The 18,451-nt window shown below is 40.7% G+C and overlaps 2 protein-coding genes across 2 annotated transcripts; one reads left to right on the plus strand and one right to left on the minus strand.

Moving 5' to 3' along the window:
- Nucleotides 1-1,665, minus strand: LOC115687347 (class V chitinase CHIT5b-like). The gene is made up of 2 exons (XM_030612869.2): nt 377-1,665; nt 1-276 (listed from the first exon to the last, which is right to left on the minus strand). Exons 1-2 carry the CDS (start codon nt 1,524-1,526, stop codon nt 248-250), a joined length of 1,179 nt encoding a protein of 392 aa, XP_030468729.1. The 5' UTR covers nt 1,527-1,665; the 3' UTR covers nt 1-247.
- A 12,160-nt stretch (nt 1,666-13,825) lies between these two features.
- LOC115687349 (two-component response regulator ARR12-like) lies at nt 13,826-18,288 on the plus strand. The gene is made up of 6 exons (XM_030612871.2): nt 13,826-14,322; nt 14,765-14,917; nt 15,023-15,427; nt 15,540-15,616; nt 16,050-17,156; nt 17,904-18,288. Exons 1-6 carry the CDS (start codon nt 14,178-14,180, stop codon nt 17,973-17,975), a joined length of 1,959 nt encoding a protein of 652 aa, XP_030468731.2. The 5' UTR covers nt 13,826-14,177; the 3' UTR covers nt 17,976-18,288.
- The last annotated feature ends 163 nt before the right edge of the window (nt 18,289-18,451 follow it).

Raw genomic sequence — 18,451 nt, forward strand, 5'->3', positions numbered from 1 at the left:
TGACCTCAGAATGATCTTCAAATCAATTTTATTTCATCCTCTCTATCCACTAGTGTTACAATAAGGATTTAAATAGACATAATCAACATTACCTAATTTTCGACCAAAAAAAAAACATTACCTAAGACTTAACTAGTGATTCTATACGCATTATGATAGGGAGGTTCTGTCGTATGTTGAGCTCCCACTAGACATTAAAATCTCCAAAGCTCCGGTGAGGCCCCCACACAGTCTTTCAATGTCCAATTCATTTTCCATAGGTCCAGGCTCTATAAGCTGCAAGATACAAAAATCGAATGATATTAGCATATTTTTGTAGAGCGTTTTCACTAATAAACTTTCAATTGTGGTCAGCTACTCAGACAGAGTAAATTACCTTGGGTTGATATCCTCCATTCTTTGTCATAACTGAGAGCCCAGAAGAAGTACCCCCTTAGCCCAAGAGCCCGAGCGAGCCGAACCTTAACGGCCGTCGAGACAACATCGTCGTATCCCACCCACGACGTCCCCTGAAAAGAGTAGGTTGACACGGTGGTCGTGTCGTACTTCACGGTGGCGTTGTTCTCCTTGTTGAACGTTTGCACTTGAGAATAGGTAAGCACGCCGTCGTCTCCCGGGCCGAGCCCGACGGCCGGCGCCCCGATGCCGTGAACATTCGGATCCCTGAGCTTCCAAGTCCTTCCGTAAAGTGGCAAGCCCATGACCACCTTCTTCCTCTGCAACCCGGCCCGGATCCATGACCCGAGCCCATAGCTCGAGCTTATGTTGCTATTCGGGTCGAAGAATGCGGCTTGGGCCCCCGTGGCCGAAGTGTCCCACGAGCCGTGATAGTCGTAGCACATCACGTTGATCCAGTCCAAGTTCTCGTTAATTGAAGCCACAGGGTACATGCGGTACGTTCCCGAGAGGAAGAAGTCCACGGCAAAGTACACGGCGGCCGTGAGAAGCAGCGGGGGCCGACCTGTGGCCTTGGCCTCCCTCTTCATTGCGCTTCGCCACTCTTGGAACAGCAAACCCAAGTCCGCCATCTGTTTCGGGTTCTCGGGCATTTCCCAGTCGAGATCAAGCCCGTCAAAACCGTACTTCCTCGCGACCTCGATGGAGGAGTCTATGAAGAGCTCCCGTGTCAAAGCGCTCGCGGCAATGGTGGCGAAGAGAGTCGGGCCATCGCTCGCGCCGCCGATAGATATGAGGGTCTTCACAGGCGGGTCCTTACCGCGGAGGGCGGCAGTGAAGTTCGAGAGCAGAGGGGCCGTGGAGTCCGAGACTTCGAACTTGTAAGTCGAATTGCTCGGCGAGAGGAAAGCGTAGAGGATGTGAGTGAAGAGCTTCGTCTCTATGGATGACGGAGGCAAAGAACTCAAGAGCCATGAAGGATAATAAGCGCCTTTAACCGCTGCCGCCGGAGTCGAAGCCGCGACAGCGCCTTCCGCAGCTGCAATAGAGAAAAGAACTACGAAGAGCAAATTCAAGGAGCTGAAGTTTGCCATGCTTTGCCGGAAAAGGGTTCGAAATGGCTGAAGCATGTGTACAAGTAAAAGGGATAGAGCCTATGTATCTATATATATGAATCGAATTTGTCTTAGGTATTATTCAGATCGGATTCTTGGATAGAAAATTCTTGGGACCGCAGATATGGATGATTTTTTCCATAAGTTGCGTGATATTGGAACCATGTTCTAGATGATAACGAATGAAGAAAATGTTAAGTGAATGGTGGTTTTGATTATAGTTGAGAATCGCTTTCTTTACTGGTAAAAGAGCATTAAATTATGAAATTGAAATATATCTAAAGGGCTGCCTTTCTTGACCCACTCCATTATTTAGCCCGAAGTGGCTTGTCCATTATGTATGGAGCTAAGCTGGTTGGCATCGTACTCATCCCACAATTCACAAATCAAATGGGTAGAGGCCATTCATATTCGTGATTTGAACTCAACGCTATCATAATGAATTACTGTTTGATGTGTGTAATTAAGTGGAACTAGTGAATTGCTCGAAGTACTTTCGAACACCGTCATGGGCCATTTGTGTTATAGTCGGGTTAATTTTGAGCATGCAGTTTCGAAGATTGTACTGTTACTCTTCTGGAACATCGAATGCGGGGCAAGGTTGACTTTACCTTGTCGATAGGAATAAGTCAACGATTTCGTAGCCATCGACTCGAGGGTTAAATGAGCTCGAGCCTTGAGGTCAAACTTGAACACGAAGGAAATTGGTCTGTGCGATTGATGTTGCTAAGTACCTAATTGCACATTTGACTTGGCTTGCAATCTGGAAAGCGGGCGCATACCGGAGTCGACACTCAAAAGGATCAAAAACCGCAAATTGCTCGTTGACTTTCACGAGTTGTTTACATTACGCAACCACGTGTGAGATCATGCACGGCTGACCAAAGCACGTTTGTTTTGAATATTTGACCCGATTGATCAGGCGAAATATTGTTCAAGAAGCATATTAGGCAACTGCAAAGTCTTTGTGCGGACATTTAGGCCAGTATCTAGTTCTCTTCAGACATCTTGTTTAGGTCATGATGGCGTTTCGTTCATGCGACGGTCCACCACTTGCGTTGGTGTTTGTGCGGTCCTCCTATGTGCGTTCATTGAACTTTGCAGCTGACAATCACTCGAGTGGAGGCCCAATGGATAACAAGGATAGATAGTGAGGATAGAGGTCCCGAGCCAAGTGCCAATGAGGGCACGAGTCAACCCACGACGGAGGATAGTGTCGGTGGTGAGGGGGAGCTCACAAAGACGCGGTATTTCATAGCGACTGATAGAGAATAGAGAGATTTTTTTTTTTGTCAGAAGGAAATTTTCATTTCACACAAAAAGACAGGTACATAACTTCAAGACAAATCCAATCACAAAGCTTTATTTACAGAGACTTGCTCATTCCAAGAGAATGAATTTATCATAGCACCATAGCACAATCGGCGGCCGATCATCGAAACTCGTATTATCATCGGTGATGAGCGCAGCCGAAATTTTCCTTTCTAATAGCTACGGCTTTGTCAAAAAAGTGGTACGCGCCTAAGTTCAGCGTCCCCAGCATCATCATAGAGACAACATCAACACCAATAGGTTGAAAGAGCACAAATAATGTCATGTAAATCCCAAATTTATATCTAGATCGGGATATAAGAGCATTCAAATCTAGATCTAACTCTAAATCGAGAAAGAAGAATTGCAAAATAGATACTAGTTGATCACAAAAATAATTTCAGATAAGCTCACCGTTGAACACAGCGAGAGATGAGCTTTAGAGACTTGTGGAGCGCTCGACTTTTCGGAGCAAACACCTAGAGCCAAAGTGAGCATGTTGATTCTTCCAAGGCACTCGTGCTTCGATTTTTAGAGTTCACTGGGACAAAACTCTCCACTTTCTTAGAGGAAGTCGACAACAACGTCCACGAAATCACCGAAGAAGTCTTGAAGGATTCTTGAAGAAGAAGAGATAGGGAGATGGAGAGGGAGAGGGAGAGGGAGAGAACTCCTTGGGAAAATTACCAAAACAATCATAAACCTATTACAATTGTGCCAATTCAGTTTTAAACCTTTTTTTTTGTCAATTCAGTCCTAAACCTTTTGTGTTTGTGCCAATTCAGTCCATCCGGCCAATTTTGACCGGGCGGCACTGACATGGACACGGGTCAGCCGGCCAACGCTAACGTGACAATTTTTTAATAATTTTTTTTTTGAATTTTATTTATTTTTTCTTTTCTTTTCTTTTTCCTTTCCTTTTCTTTTTCCCTTTCTTCTTTTTTTTTTTCCTTCATCTTCATCTTCAACCTTTGGCCGGTCGCTGGTCCGGCCACCGGCCAAAGGCGAGGGCCAGCGAGGTCAACCCCGTCGGCTACTAGCGAGGGCTCGTCCTCAACCGCCCCTGGCGAGGTTGACCTAGCCGTTTCTGGGTGAGGACGACCTTGCCAGATCTGGTGAGTTCGAACTCGCTAGCAACTAGCAAGGCCGGCCTTGCCGAGCAATGGCGAGGTCGAGCCTCACCAAGGGCGAGAAAGGGCAAGGGCTCGAACTCGCCAGCATTGGCGAGGTCGGCCTCACCCAATGCTGGCGAGACGAGGCTTGACCAATAGCTGGCGAGGCCGACCTCGCCAGCCAAAGGTTGAAGATGAAGATGAAGGAAAAAAAAAGGGAAAAAAAATAAAAATAATTCGAAAAAATAAAAATAATATTAAAAAATTGCCACGCCAGCGTTGCCCGGTCGGCTGACGTCATCGTCGGCCGGTCAAAATTGGCCGGATGGATTGAATTGGTACAAATACAAAAGGTTTAGGACTAAATTGGCACAAAAAAAGGTTTAAGACTGAATTGGCACAATTGCAATAAGTTTAGAACTATTTTGGTAATTTTCCCGATATCCTTCATGAACGATCTTCAAAGAAGGGGCAAGCGGCTCGGAGAGAGGAAACCCTACAAGCAAAAAGTGAAAATGCAAGACGAGAATAGAGATATTAGAGAATCACAAATGTATGGTTATATAGTTTACATTACTTCTGATAGCGTTGTTCATCCTTATCTATTGCAGAGGAGACACAGGACCCCCTCTCATACCAAGAGGGGGTATGAGGTGTAGATACTCTATAGTAGATTGATGCTTTGGGAGAGAAAATAAGAGTCTCTTCAACTAAATCAGACTTGACAGGTAATAGTACCTCCAAAGGGGTAGAAGATGGTGGGATACAATCGGTTTATTCAAGCAGAAGCTTGGCGATCTTGGTTTAGAGGCGACCAAATATAAAGCATGCCTTGTGGCGAAGGGATCCACACGGTGTGAGAGTATTGACTGCAGTAAGTTATTATCACTTGTGCTAATGCATGACTTGATTAGGGTGTTGTTGGGATTGGCTGCAACGGACATTTTGGAGTTGGAGCATGTGGATGTTAAGACACTTTTCTACACATAATGTTGGAGGAGCAGATACATGCAACAACCGGAAGGTTATGTCACTTTCTGGCCCAAGAAGGCAAGTTATGGTTGCTTAAATGATCCCTCTATTATCTTAAGCAATATCCTAGATAGTGATACAAACGGTTTGACTCCTTTATTACTTGCCAGCAGTATAGTAGGAGTGCTCATGATAATTATATGTATTATAGAAAGTTAGAGAATGTTAGCTACATTATTTTTTATTTTTGTCGAATGTTGGCTACATTTATTTGTTGTATGATAATGATGTGTTGATAGAAGCCAAGAACATGTCTGAATTTGATGAGCTGTAGTGGTAATTGAGTAGTGAGTTCGAGATGAGACTTAGGTGCAGCAAAAAAGATACTCAATATGGAGATTTAGAGGGATAGGTCTGCAAGGACGCTTTAGCAATCACAAGGTAATTACATGAGTAAAGTGCTAAGACGGTTTGGCATGCATAACGCCAAATGGTGAGTACCCTATGAACTGCGCATTTGAAGCTTTCAGTTGTCCTTGGACCACTGTCGGAGGATAAGAGAGTATATGTCTCATGTTCTCTATGAGCAGGTATATGAGTAATCTTGGAAAGAAACACTGGGAAATGAATTCCAACGAATTTGAGATGGACAGTAGACGGCGGTTTGACTTTTTGGAAGAGATCGACTCCAAGAGGTATAACAGGTTATGCATATTCAGATTTTGTCAATGACTTGGATGGACCGAGGTGCTTAACAAGTAATGTGTCCAGTTTGCAAGTTGTGCAATCAGTGAAAAGTGCAATGACAGTCGGTAGTTGCTTTGTCAAGGAATGAAGCAAAGTATACGGGGCAATCAAGGAAGTTATTTTGGCTCAAAGGTTTACTCAGTGATCTGGAATTGCAACAGGAGAAGATTGTTGGATATTGCAACAATCAAAGTGCAACACATTTGATTTTAATCGGAAGTGTTACAACCGGACGAAACACATTGATGTCAAACATCACTTTATTCGTAATATTGTGTCATAGAAAACCACATCCGTTGAGAAAGTGAATAAGGTAGATAATATGGGATACATGTTAACAATTCGTATCCAATTGAGCAAGTGCCGAAATTGTTTAGATTACACGAGCATCTGTAGAGGGTGAGGAGCCCAAATGGGCTAGGGAGAGACAAGGATCGATGAGGATGGAGTTGGACTTCTTGCCAAGGTGAAGATTTGTTGATTATGGCTCAAAGTTAATCCCGATTGATTTGAAATGCAGCCCATAATTGAATTATAAGGAAACCCAGGCCATATTAGGAAAGTTCAAATTGAACTCTTGCCAATAGGATCGTGGGTGGTGGTAAAAAGGAAAATTAATTTCTCACAGACTTTTTTTCCTCATTGAAGATGAAGTCCATGTTGATGTCGGATAAGGGCTCATAGTGTTTTCGCATACAAGTATGCTGTTAAGTCTGGCCTTGTGTGCATGGTGAGCTTCTTTAATATGTGCGAAAACTTGTGAGAGGCAAAGAGAGCAATGTAAGCTATTGTTGAGAGGGCGAGAAAACTCCATTTTTGCAATTCGTTCTTATGGGTTTGAGTTTAGTCTATTAGTCTCCTATCGAAAAACACTTATGAGTGAGTGGACCGAGCGATTGTAGTTCGTGGTGCAAGACAACAAAATCGATATTAAACTAACCATGATAGCACAATGATTCCACAATTAATCCTGAGGAACTGAATAATCAGATGAATACAATAATATCTGAAAATATTCAAGTCTGAATATCAGCTAAATAATATGTTTAAGTTAACAGCTCGTGAATGTACATAAGCCTCTGACCGGTAGTGAGTGGCTCTTTGTGTCTGGCACCTTGCCTTGAGTAAAATTCATGATATGGAAAGGAGACGAGCAAAAGGTTCAAATGGTGCAATTACAAAGGGATGATGTTGATGCAGTGTTCTTTTTTTTTTCTCCTGACCTATTAAAATTTAAAACTCAACAAGGACCACGTTATGAATTATAACAAAAAATTGGAAAATTAATTTTTCACAAGACTTATTTTCCTCATTGAAGATAAGTCCATGTTGACATCGAAGAAGGGCTCATAGTAATTTTGCATGTTTATATGTTGTCATTGAGTCTGGTCTTGTGTGCATAGTGAGTTTGTTTAATATGTGCGAAAACTTGTGAGGGACACAGAAAGCAATGTGAGCTGTCACCCAAGATAGTTGAGAGTGTGAGAAAACTCCTCTTTTGCGATTAATTCTTATGGGTCCGAGTTTAATCTACAATTGAAAAATACTTATGCCTGAGTGGACTGAGCAACTGTAGTTCAGGGTGCAAGAGAACAAAATCGATATAAAACTAGACATGATAGCGCAATGATTCCATAATTAATCCTGAGGAACTGAACGACCAGATGAATACAAAAATATCTGGAAATATTCAAGTCTTGAATATCAGCTAAATGGTATGTTTAAGTTAACAGCTCGTGAATGTACATAAGCCTCTGACCGGTAGTAAGTGGCTCGTTGTGTTTGGCACCTTGCCTTGAGTAAAATTCATGATATGGAAAGGAGACGAGCAAAAGGTTCAAATGGTGCGGATATAAAGGGATGATGTTGATGTAGTAGCGTTCTAATTTTTGTCTTTCGACCTTTTAAAACTCAACAAGGGACCACGTTATGAATTATAACAAGAAATTTACCTAAATTCCTTGTAATTTCAAACTTTTTTCAATCAAGTCCCTATACTTTTCCCTTTTTTAATCAAGTCCTTCTACTAGTGTAAATCATTTAATCGATTTTCTCCAACACTACGTTCTATCGAATCCAGCCGACGTGGCTGTCAGCACCGCCTGAGTGTGGCATGAATAACATTTTATTGTCATGGACATTACCGTGGGAAAAAAAAAAAGGAAAAGGAAAAAGAATCTTCTTCTTCTACTCATAATCTCGCCCTCTCTCTCTCTCTCTCTCTCTCTCTCTCTCTCTCTCTCTCTCTCTCTCTCTCTCTCTCTCTCTCTCTCTCTCTCTCTCTCTCTCTCATGCACTTGGGTTTTGACCTAGAAAAATATTATCGATGTCATCCTCCGGCATCATCCGACCGCCTTGTTAGCTTGATTTGGTCGGATTTAGTGCCGGAGAGATTGATTAGACGATATGTGCCAGAAGAATGACTTGATTAGAATAATTCTAAATACGATGATGTAATTAGAAAAAGCATTAAAGTATAAGGACGAAAAGTAGAATGCTTCTACGATAGGATTAATCTTATTTACATGGACCGTGTTACTTTAATTAGACATCTCGCATCCTCCACCAATGAAATGAGTAATAGGTTACTTATTAAGAGTGAAAAAAAAAAACCCATACAAACGATGTTAGATATAAGATGTGTAGAATCTTGATTGCACTGCTTTACTGCTTAGTAACTAATATATTTTGAAAATTTTATATTAATTATCATAAAACCCATCTAATTAATTATCTTCTTAATTTACAATTAATGTAAAACTTAAAAATAAATATGTTATTAAGTTAACCATACGAACAAATAAATATAATGGATAATGTTGAGCAATGATGCTTTCAACAATTTTAGAACATAGATATTTTATCAAAATTTTAACAATTGTACGCGTCAAATATATAATTTGAAACTTTATTGAATTATTTTCAACACAAAGGGCACAACACCCGTAAGGCTTGCCCACCCCGTCTCGTTCCCGCCCCGTGCCCATCCTTATATTGGGCTCTCATTATCGATGTATCGATGGTCAGATCTCAACAAGGTCTTGACGAGTCAACTATGACATCAAGATCTCAATGGTGGATAAAAACAGGCTACGTCTTTCTGGTGGCGTTGGCAGGGGTGGTGGAGGAGGGTGGTGGTTGTAGAATTGGTAAAGAAATGATGATGATGATGATTCAAAAGTATATGGACACCAAATGGGGGACAATTTTTCCAACTGCTCTTCTTGGGCTTATGTTTGTAGTTCAGGGCTTTGCAGGTCCGATCAGCCCGTCGAGTCCATGATCCCCTAAAAGTGTTTGTGCATATTCCACTCAAGTCTAAAAGCACCATGCAGTATAATACAATACATAGACTATGGGAAGACCAAGTACATCGGGACGACAAAATTCACATAATCACTTAACACGCATCACTCGTGAAAGGGATAAATGACATAAAATGATCTCTAAACTTTGGCCTAACATGCAATGTGGTTTCTGAACTTTTAAATTATTTAATATGATCACTGAACTATATCCTAACGTTCAATGTAATCCTTGAACTTTTGATACATGTGCAATTTAGTCCTTAAATCATATGAAAATGTTCAATATTGCACTTCCAGTTATTCAAGTTCAGGGACAACATCGAATATTTTCACATAGTGCGGAGACTAAATTGAACATGTACCGAAAGTTGAAAGGCCACATTAAACAATTTAAAAATTCAAGGACGACATTACACATTGGACTAAAGTTCAGGAAACCATTTATGTCACTTTCCTGTAACGAAACGCAATGTTCACATAACCAAGAAAATCATGACGAATCCCGGTTGAGAAAGTCCTACTTTCTCCATGGATGGATCCTTGGAAGCCATTGGAATGTGGTTAGGTCGATCCTTGACTCGTAGACCAGCAACTTTCCACGAAACTTGGAATGATGATGAGGGTTTCTTTTCTTCTTCTCTGGGCTGCTTTTGCTTTGTTTCCACTTCCTGGAGATTATCATAATCCGGACAAGACAGTTGGTACGACAGAATAATGTAATCAGAACCCGTTGAACTTCAGCGGGATTAGTCAGTGGTTAAGCCTACACAAATCATCGAATAATCAGCCAAAGATTTCAATCATGCGGTTCTTGATTACTTGCCCATTATCTTTTTGTCTTCCACTTGTTTCAAGCGTGGATCCCTACATTACATCAATGTGTCCGAAGATTGTGCGCGAATATTTGGGCTTCGATCGTGTGATGTTGTCTCGTTCGTGAAATGGGCTGTGTGTGTGTGTGTTTTTTCTGCAGGATATATGAATGAAGAAATCTTTGGCTGAGGCCAGATGATGACCTACAGGACTGAAGCGTCCTCGACTCGAGTGGGTCCGAGTATCCAAAGGACCCCCTTCTTAGGGCCCCCACATCTTCTCCTCGAAGGCTGACCATCCCACGTGAGAACCGGAGGTTGGCAAGGAATTACTTTATTTTCGGAAAAATTATCAAAAAAGTCATAAACATATTATAATTATGTCAATTTAGTTTTAAATATTTTTTTTTATCAATTAAGTCCTAAATATTTTGTATTTGTATCAATTCAGTTCATTCGGCCAATTTTAACCGACAACCGCTGACATGGATCGACAGTCTGGCCGACGCTGACGTGATAATTTTTTACTTTTTTATTAATTTTCTTTTCTTTTTCTTTGTCCTTTTCTTCCTTCTTCTTTTTTTTTTTTCCCTTAGTGGCCGGTGAGGGCCGCAAAGCCCTTGCTGGCCGCTGGCAAGGATCATAGCCCTTGCCCAGATTTGGACGAGGCCATGGCCACCTTCACCCGTATCACCAGGGCCTTGCCAGCCACGAGCAAAGGCGGCCATGACCTCGCCAGCCACAAGAGAGGCCACACAGTGGCCGGCGAGCCTTGTCGGCTGCCAACAAGGGTTGAGGCCCTCGTCATGGCCACGCCAACCGCAAGAGAGGCCAACTTTGCCCGCGGCCAACAAGGCCATGACGAGGGCCTCAACCCTCGTTGGCAGCCGACAGAGCTCGGCGGCTACTGTGATGTTAAAAATTAATAAAAAAATCAAAAAGGTATTTAAAAATTGTCATGTCAGCGCCTACTGAATGACCGGCGCTGGCCGACATCCACGTCAACACCAACCACCCGAATGGATTGAATTAGCACAAATACAAAAGGTTTAGGATTAAATTGACATAAAAAAAACTTTATGCGTGAATTGGCATAATTGCAATAAGTTTAGGACTTTTTTGGTAATTTTATCTTTTATTTCCTATGGCCTAACCCCAATGGTAGTAAGAACCGAACTTGAGATGACCTTGCGTTTCTTGAGATGCAAGATGCAAAATCCCGGCCGTTCTTACAGCTCGATTAATCGTTGAGTTTTCGTGGGCAATTGCTTGGTCCCGTGTAAGTTTGTGTTGAAAGTTTTGATTGTAATTGCTAAGGCTCTTAACCTAGACACCCTCCATCCTCAAATTTGACTCTCTAAACCTTTGTCGATTTAGGCAAATATCATCGTCCACATTTTCATTTGTCCTCATGACTTTCAATCTCATTTAATGCAAATACCCCGAATCCGTGGACTTTATGGCAAATATATGTTTCCCCTTAAACCATTGCAAACATAGGCTTCAAATTTTTGCAAACTTGCAAATAACCCTTCGTGCCTTTATAACTCCATTTAATGTGTGTGTTCCTTGCGTGTAGACTAAGCTCCGAATCAATTTGAAATGTTAAGCTGGCTTGTGTACATTGAGTTTCAACTGAAAAAAGATTAATAGCACTCTACTCTCTATTCCACATTGAAGATGATGTTATTATAATTTTATTCTGCAGGGTAGAATTCCCTTTTCCTTGGCCTATATACATTGAAACCGTTATTTAGGAATGGTTCGATGTGGCTCTAAATAGCTTTGACAATTCATGTTGACGTGTCATGATCGTGCTTGCAATTTCACGTTGGCCTAGAATATCTTCATTCCGCTTCTACGTGCCAAAAAACAGGATTACGAGGAAACCCATCTTATTTTATGTTGATATATAAAGTTAACCATATCATGTGATATCATATATAATTCGGGTTTTACCTTAATATTATATAAATGTCATCCAAGCAGGTCATGTCCAGCGTTCTCTCATACAAGAACATTTAGAAGAAAAAGAATGTCGACAAAATACGTTGTATGTTGATGTTTCATCGCACAAATTCCATATTACGAATTCTCCCAATGTGAAATAATAATGAAAGAACGTTTTCCTTTCATAAAATCTTCGATGAGAAGTTTAGGAAGACGTAGATGATGCGAACATCTTCGGTTCATTTGCTAATAAAGAAAGGACCATTTTTGGTTTGTTCCACGCTGAATACAATAAATAGGGTCGTTAAAAAACATTAACTATTTTACCCAGATAAACCCTTTTTCCCCTTAAATTCCAAATAAAGCAATGCAGTCTGTAATTTCCCCACCATAATTATTATTTTTCTTAATTTAGTCAATCACCAAAAAATACACCATTCGACAAAAATAAAAATAAAAAAATTTAAAATCAATTTGTTCCAGCTGTGCAGGATAAATTTGGGCAATATGGTCCTCCAAATTCGAAGATTAATTAATGACCCAAAAATCACGGGCCATTCTTAGAAAAGATGACTAAATTTTGGCGGCCTGGAAGGATTAAATCTTTTCTCAATGAAAAATTGCCAGATTGGAATATCATTAGCATTTATGGCCAAAATAATTGCCAGATTCTGGATCGATAATGTCTAAACTAGAAACTTATGATAACAAAATAATTAAACCCTTTGACAATGACAGCCAAAAGGGCCAAAAAAAATTTGTCTGTCTCTTTTGAGCCGTACGATGGGGGCCAACAGTTCATCATTCCTGCTGCTTCTGCGGTCTCCGCGCCGTACGTTTTTCTGACTTTTCTTGGTCAAGATAATGAAGACGTACCGTGAAGCCTTAGGTGAAGGAGAGGGAGACAGATAAAGAAAAAAAAAACAGAAACAAAAGCGACCATGAGCGGAAAAATAGAGATTTACAGCATAAATTATCCATTCAACTTAAGGAAATAATGCTAAATGAGGCACAAATTTGCGGTTTGATAAGCATTATGGTGAGATTTAAATTCTTTTTTCTATTTATAAAGAAACGGAAGCGGATCAAAATTGACACAAGTCGATAAAACCGCATTATACAAGACTCGATATAAACATTCGAGACAAGCGTTTAAGTTTTCACGGAATACCAAATTCAAGTATAAACTAGGTCGATCTTTACTATTCAGGGCACGTGGATAAGTGAATTGTAGCGTTCGCCAAAATATTTGAAAGAGCCGTACATCGCTAATTTATTTTAATGGAATTTAGCATTGCCGGAACATATGATGCGAATAGAAGTATTCGGTATTTACTCGAATAACTCTGATCATGTGATGTGTGCACCTGTATAAGTTAGGAATGGATTGTCAGCTTTTAGATCTACATGTTTCGCAAATCGTAAGTGGAAATAGATTTTGCCATCGCACAAAATCCGAAGAGCATTTACATACACCAGCACGAGTGCGTTAAAACAACAGACATGGATTTCGCGAAATATAGCAATAGAATATCTAAACGCGAATTTCTCAGAGATATCCATAACACAATTAAGCTTTGCTAAGATTCATGAAGGATGGATTGGATTAGAAGTTTAAATTGAGTTGTAAAGTTTGGGTTTTGTCATACTTAAAATTTGTTTAACCAAGGTCATATTTGAGAATATAGAAGGGCTCATTCTCCCTAAAAGTGGTCTTCTTCCTTCACATCATATATATCATAGTAGGTAAGTATGATGAACTGGATTTATTAATTCTGAGGAATCCATCCAAGAATTCAAAAAAATGCCACGAACCCATAAAAAGGTAACTTCTTCTTTATTGGTATGAACCATAAATTCCATAAAAAGGTGACTTTTTCTTTTTAGCTTTTGTCATGAGAAAGGTAACTTTGACAAAGTAGGATACAGAATAAAGCGTGCTTACATTGGAAGTATGTTAATCAATTTTACCAAGGCAAGGAAGAGACCATGATTAGCTCACCAAGTCAGAAATCCACGGGGGAAATGGACGGTCGAGATGGATGAATCCCAGATGGCAAAGTATTGAAAAAGGGTCTGATTAGGCAAGAAAAACAGAGAAACGTTGAAAAGCCAGACACTCTGTTTCTTGAAAAAGTCCCTCCACACTGAAACCCAATGAGGGAAAGTGTGTGATTACCATAAAAGAATCGAATTGAGCTGCGAGAGGGAAAAGCATTATAAAAAGGGCAAAGGCTTTCGAGGGATTTTATAATACGAGAGAAGCTAAAAAGCTTTGAAAAGGCTGGCTTCACTAGAACACAAGAAAAAGATCTCTGTTTTATCGGTTCTTTCTCGCTTTCAAGAACCGGGTTTTGAGTTTTCACACTCAAAGTTTGAAATTTGTGGCTCTGTTCTTGGTGGGTGTGTTTTTTCTTTTCGTCTTCTGGGCGTCCTTAAATTGCGAGAGAGGCAATGGCTGTTGAGGACAAGAAGAGTGGTTCCGCAAACGAAGACGGGAAGGACCCGTTTCCGGTCGGTATGCGAGTTCTGGCCGTTGATGATGATGCGTCTTGCCTCAAAGTGTTGGAGGCCATGCTTCGGAAGTGCAGATATCAAGGTTGGATTAGTGTCTTTAATTTTTTGACTGCAATTGATATGTCTGACACCCTTGTTTATGCGCCTTTCTAGTGTATTTGAGGATGTCTGTTTGTGTTGGTGATTTTTGGGTTTGTCGCGTGTGTCTGGGCCTATCACACTGGCGGCTTACTTGCTTTCTTGCGAGCGTTGGTAAATTTTTAGTGTTAATTCTTTGTGTCGTAGAATAGCGTTAGATCAGTGAAATTGTGGTACAGAGTTTTGGATTTTGGCTTTAATTTAGAATTGCTAGGCAGTTTTGGGGCGTTGGATATTGTTTATCTGCCTTTAAGGATATGTTTTGGGGAATTCATTCATTGAAATGATGTTTGCAAGTTGTGATGTTCTGGTCTTTAATTTGAAATGGATCTCAAGTTTTATCTCAGTTGCATCTCGTTCTTGTTTAATTCTTTGATCTTTTGTAGTTACTACGACCAATGAGGCAATCGTGGCACTGAAAATGCTAAGGGATAAAAGGAACAAGTTTGACCTGGTGATTAGCGATGTGAACATGCCTGACATGGATGGCTTTAAGCTTCTAGAGCTTGTGGGTCTTGAAATGGATCTGCCTGTCATCAGTAAGCCGAAATCCCCTGTTTCTTATGAATTCTATTTATTGTCTCTTTCCTCGAGATATCTTCGTTGGTCTCGATGTAATTTTTGTCCATTTTGATTGTTTGCAGTGTTGTCTGGGCATGGTGATACTGAACTTGTGATGAAGGGGATCACTCATGGCGCTTGTGACTATTTGTTGAAACCCGCCAGAATGGAGGAGCTCAAGAACATATGGCAACACTTAGTGAGGAGAAAAAAGTTAGAACCAAAGGAAAGAAGCAAATTTGCCAATGTAGTCAAGTCTTCGGATGGATCTGGGGATGGAGAGCATGGACCTGTATCACCGAGTAATGTTGATCCGAATGGAAAGCCTAACAAGAAAAGGAAGGACCAGACAGAAGACGAGGAAGAAGACAGTGAAGAGAACGGACACGAGAACGATGACCAGTCGACCCAAAAAAAGCCTCGAGTCGTTTGGTCTGTTGATCTGCATCGCAAGTTTGTTTCGGCTGTTAAACAATTAGGCTATGAGAGTGAGTTCTTCGTGATTGCGACGTAGTTTGGTTGTTCATTCTTATTTATACTAATTCTTGCAGAAATCTTCTCCTTTGAGTGAACCACCATTTGTTGTTAATGTCGATGCAGAGGCTGTCCCTAAGAAAATCCTGGACTTGATGAATGTTGAAGGCATTACAAGGGAAAATGTGGCCAGTCACCTACAGGTCAAGCCCCTGCTCTTTGCCCTCTTATGTATTTTCTTTGTCACTATAAAGGATTTTTCATTACTATTTTCTTGATTGAGACGCTGTGGGGTCCTTGAGAATGCTTTTATATAGCTATTCATTCTTTCAACCATCCGACAGTATATCACAGATTCTCTCGACCCTGTATCATCTTTCATTTCCTATGACGGGACTATTATTTTATAACGTAGGTTATGTGGAGGCATCATTTTATTTCCTAATTGATGCTTTAAATGGAAGGCTGGTCGTCCATCTCCAAATATGCTAGGAATCTTTGCTTAGTACACACGGAGATTCTTCTATAATGACTACTGCTATGAGCTAGGCCCCTTTTCATGACTTATAGGGTCTTCTAGGGTACATAATGTATAAACGAAACAATCTATGGTCTGATGCTGTTGCTTTGATACAGAAATATCGGCTTTACCTGAAAAAATTCAGTAACAACGGGGTAAGCCAGGCAGCATTTGGAGATTTTCATGCATTAGCTGGATCAGGAAGGCTTTCTAGCACATCTCTATCCTCTTATCATGCAGGCGGGATGCTAGGTAGGCTAAGCACACCAGCTAGTTTAGGGTTGCGGGGGATCACATCCTCCGGAGTGTATCGGACAGACCATATGCAAAAATTTAGAAGCTCGGTCAATGCTGTGGGGGCTCGAACTGACAATCCATTTCAAAGAACTCCGACATGTTTGGAGCTTAACCAGTTGCAGCAGGCAAATGTAAAGGCCCATGTAGGAGAGTTCAATATCGAAAGAACGAATGCTAGTGTTGCAACTAACCTCTCAGATACCCAAGCGGTGACTGGTGTCTCGAGCAATTCTCTATACACTCCAAGAAGCATTCAGGTATTCTTGCAGGGGAATCAAGTACAAACCCAAGACATTGGAGATTTTGTATCCGGACCCAGTTTTGTTGATAAAAGTAGGTCAAATGATACGTGGCATGCTTCCATGCAGTTGTCTAGTTTTCCTTCTTCAAATCCTCCGCCACTGACGGGAACAATGAATCTTGATCAAAGGTCAATGGGTACTTTGTCGGCCAGCCCGCAATTTCGTGAAGGCCGGATTGACTTCTCATCAACTGGCGCAATGTTGGGAAATATGGATGAATATAGAGGTGACATTCAGTGTGATGCGGGGTTGGTTAATACTGTTCAGAATGTGAATTTTGGACAAGTCCAAAGATGGGAAGAACAATCCCAGAATTACAAACAAAGTCTGAGTCAAAACAGCGGAGTGAGCTGTCTAGTTCCTGCTAGTGGTTCTGCTGGTTCTGTCAGCCATATTATGGGGCAAACTAATGCACACTGCGGTCCAAATGCTGAAGTTTCTCTGCCTAGCCTACTAAATTCAGGAGCTCCGTCTGCCGTTTGCCATGCCGAAGTTGATATATCTTCTATGGACTCAATCATAACATCTGGTGAAAACAACTCCTTTGAGCAAATGAAGGTGCAGGATTGTATCTTTGAAACTAGTTACGAGTCCTTGGATGAGCTAATGAATGCCATCAAGCGTGTAAGTATCACATTGTAAGATGCATTATTAATTAAGAATCTTTTCAGCTTATTACCATGATTGTTATTACATTTGTCATGTTGGGCTTTAGGCATACACTTGTAGCTTGTGATATTCTCTTTGGCCAAACAGCTAGACAGCTTCATCAGTCAAATGCACCTCTTGGGCAGTGACAGTCTCTCTGTTTAGATCTTTTTTTTTCTGATGAGAAGTACATAGCTCTGGTTTACTGATGTGCTGTTGAATACTTGGATTGAATTTCGCACTTATTGGCTTTGCTGAGTGTTAGTTACATCTTGGTAGTAGAACATAACTCATCACGTCTTCTGAGAGCATCTGAAGGTCATTGTTGACTGAAGGTCATTGTTGACGCTGGTACCATGTTTGATTCTATATCCATTTGCTCAACCTTGGCCCTAATGAGTCATAACTAGCAACTAGTCTACGATTTTCATAAATGAAAAATAGGGAGATCTGTGCACTTTGGGTCTGTGATAATTGCTCTTTTAATTGGGACTCACATATTTCCTGATAAACAGAACTTGACAAAACGGAGTATCTTCACCTTATATGTAATTACCTAATCTTGGTATACATAGTTTTATTACCTTGCAAGTTTGATATACTAGGGACTCGTCATGTTTCTTTCTCCTCTCTTCCGCTTTCCCTCGCTTTTTGACTACTTGAATGGAAGGTTTCTGCAAATTTTTCGGTTTTCTGGAATTGGAATTTTGTGTCTTTATGCAGGAACATAATGGAACGCCGCTGATAGATGCGGATTTGGGATTTGACCCCTATCCACTTGGGTCATGCATATAAGAATTCTCCGCTGCTAGTTTTCTGAAGAGCTCGCATCGTGCTGTAATTTAGTTCTTTTTTTTTTTTCTCCTGAGTATAGTTTTTTTCTTCTGAGTCTTCATTGTCTAGATGTCTGTTATAAGTTCTGCTAATCGCAGTTCTGCTTCGTTCATATTGTTTGATCTCTGCGTTGTTCATACCGATAATGATGGCGCGAGAAATTTGCAATGTTCTGTTTCCAAATGATCATTCTCCTTTACATTTCTTTGCTGATAGATCGAGACAATGTACATAATGGAAGTTTAATTCGGCATTGAGTCATATTTTTGCTTAATCAGGGTCGGTCATGTGGATTGGTTTTTAATATCATTTATAGTCTTTTTTCATTTGATAACTTGACAATTTCCAAGTCCTCATAGAGCCTACTGAAAAAATCGCAATATGCTAGCTGAGAATCTGATCAACTGCTTAAAATTTGACCGCTCGGATATCTACTA

This window comes from Syzygium oleosum, unplaced genomic scaffold, assembly GCF_021117445.2.
Source record: "Syzygium oleosum isolate NSW1041296 unplaced genomic scaffold, Sole_v2.1 Sole_v2.46, whole genome shotgun sequence".
NCBI lineage: Eukaryota > Viridiplantae > Streptophyta > Magnoliopsida > Myrtales > Myrtaceae > Syzygium > Syzygium oleosum.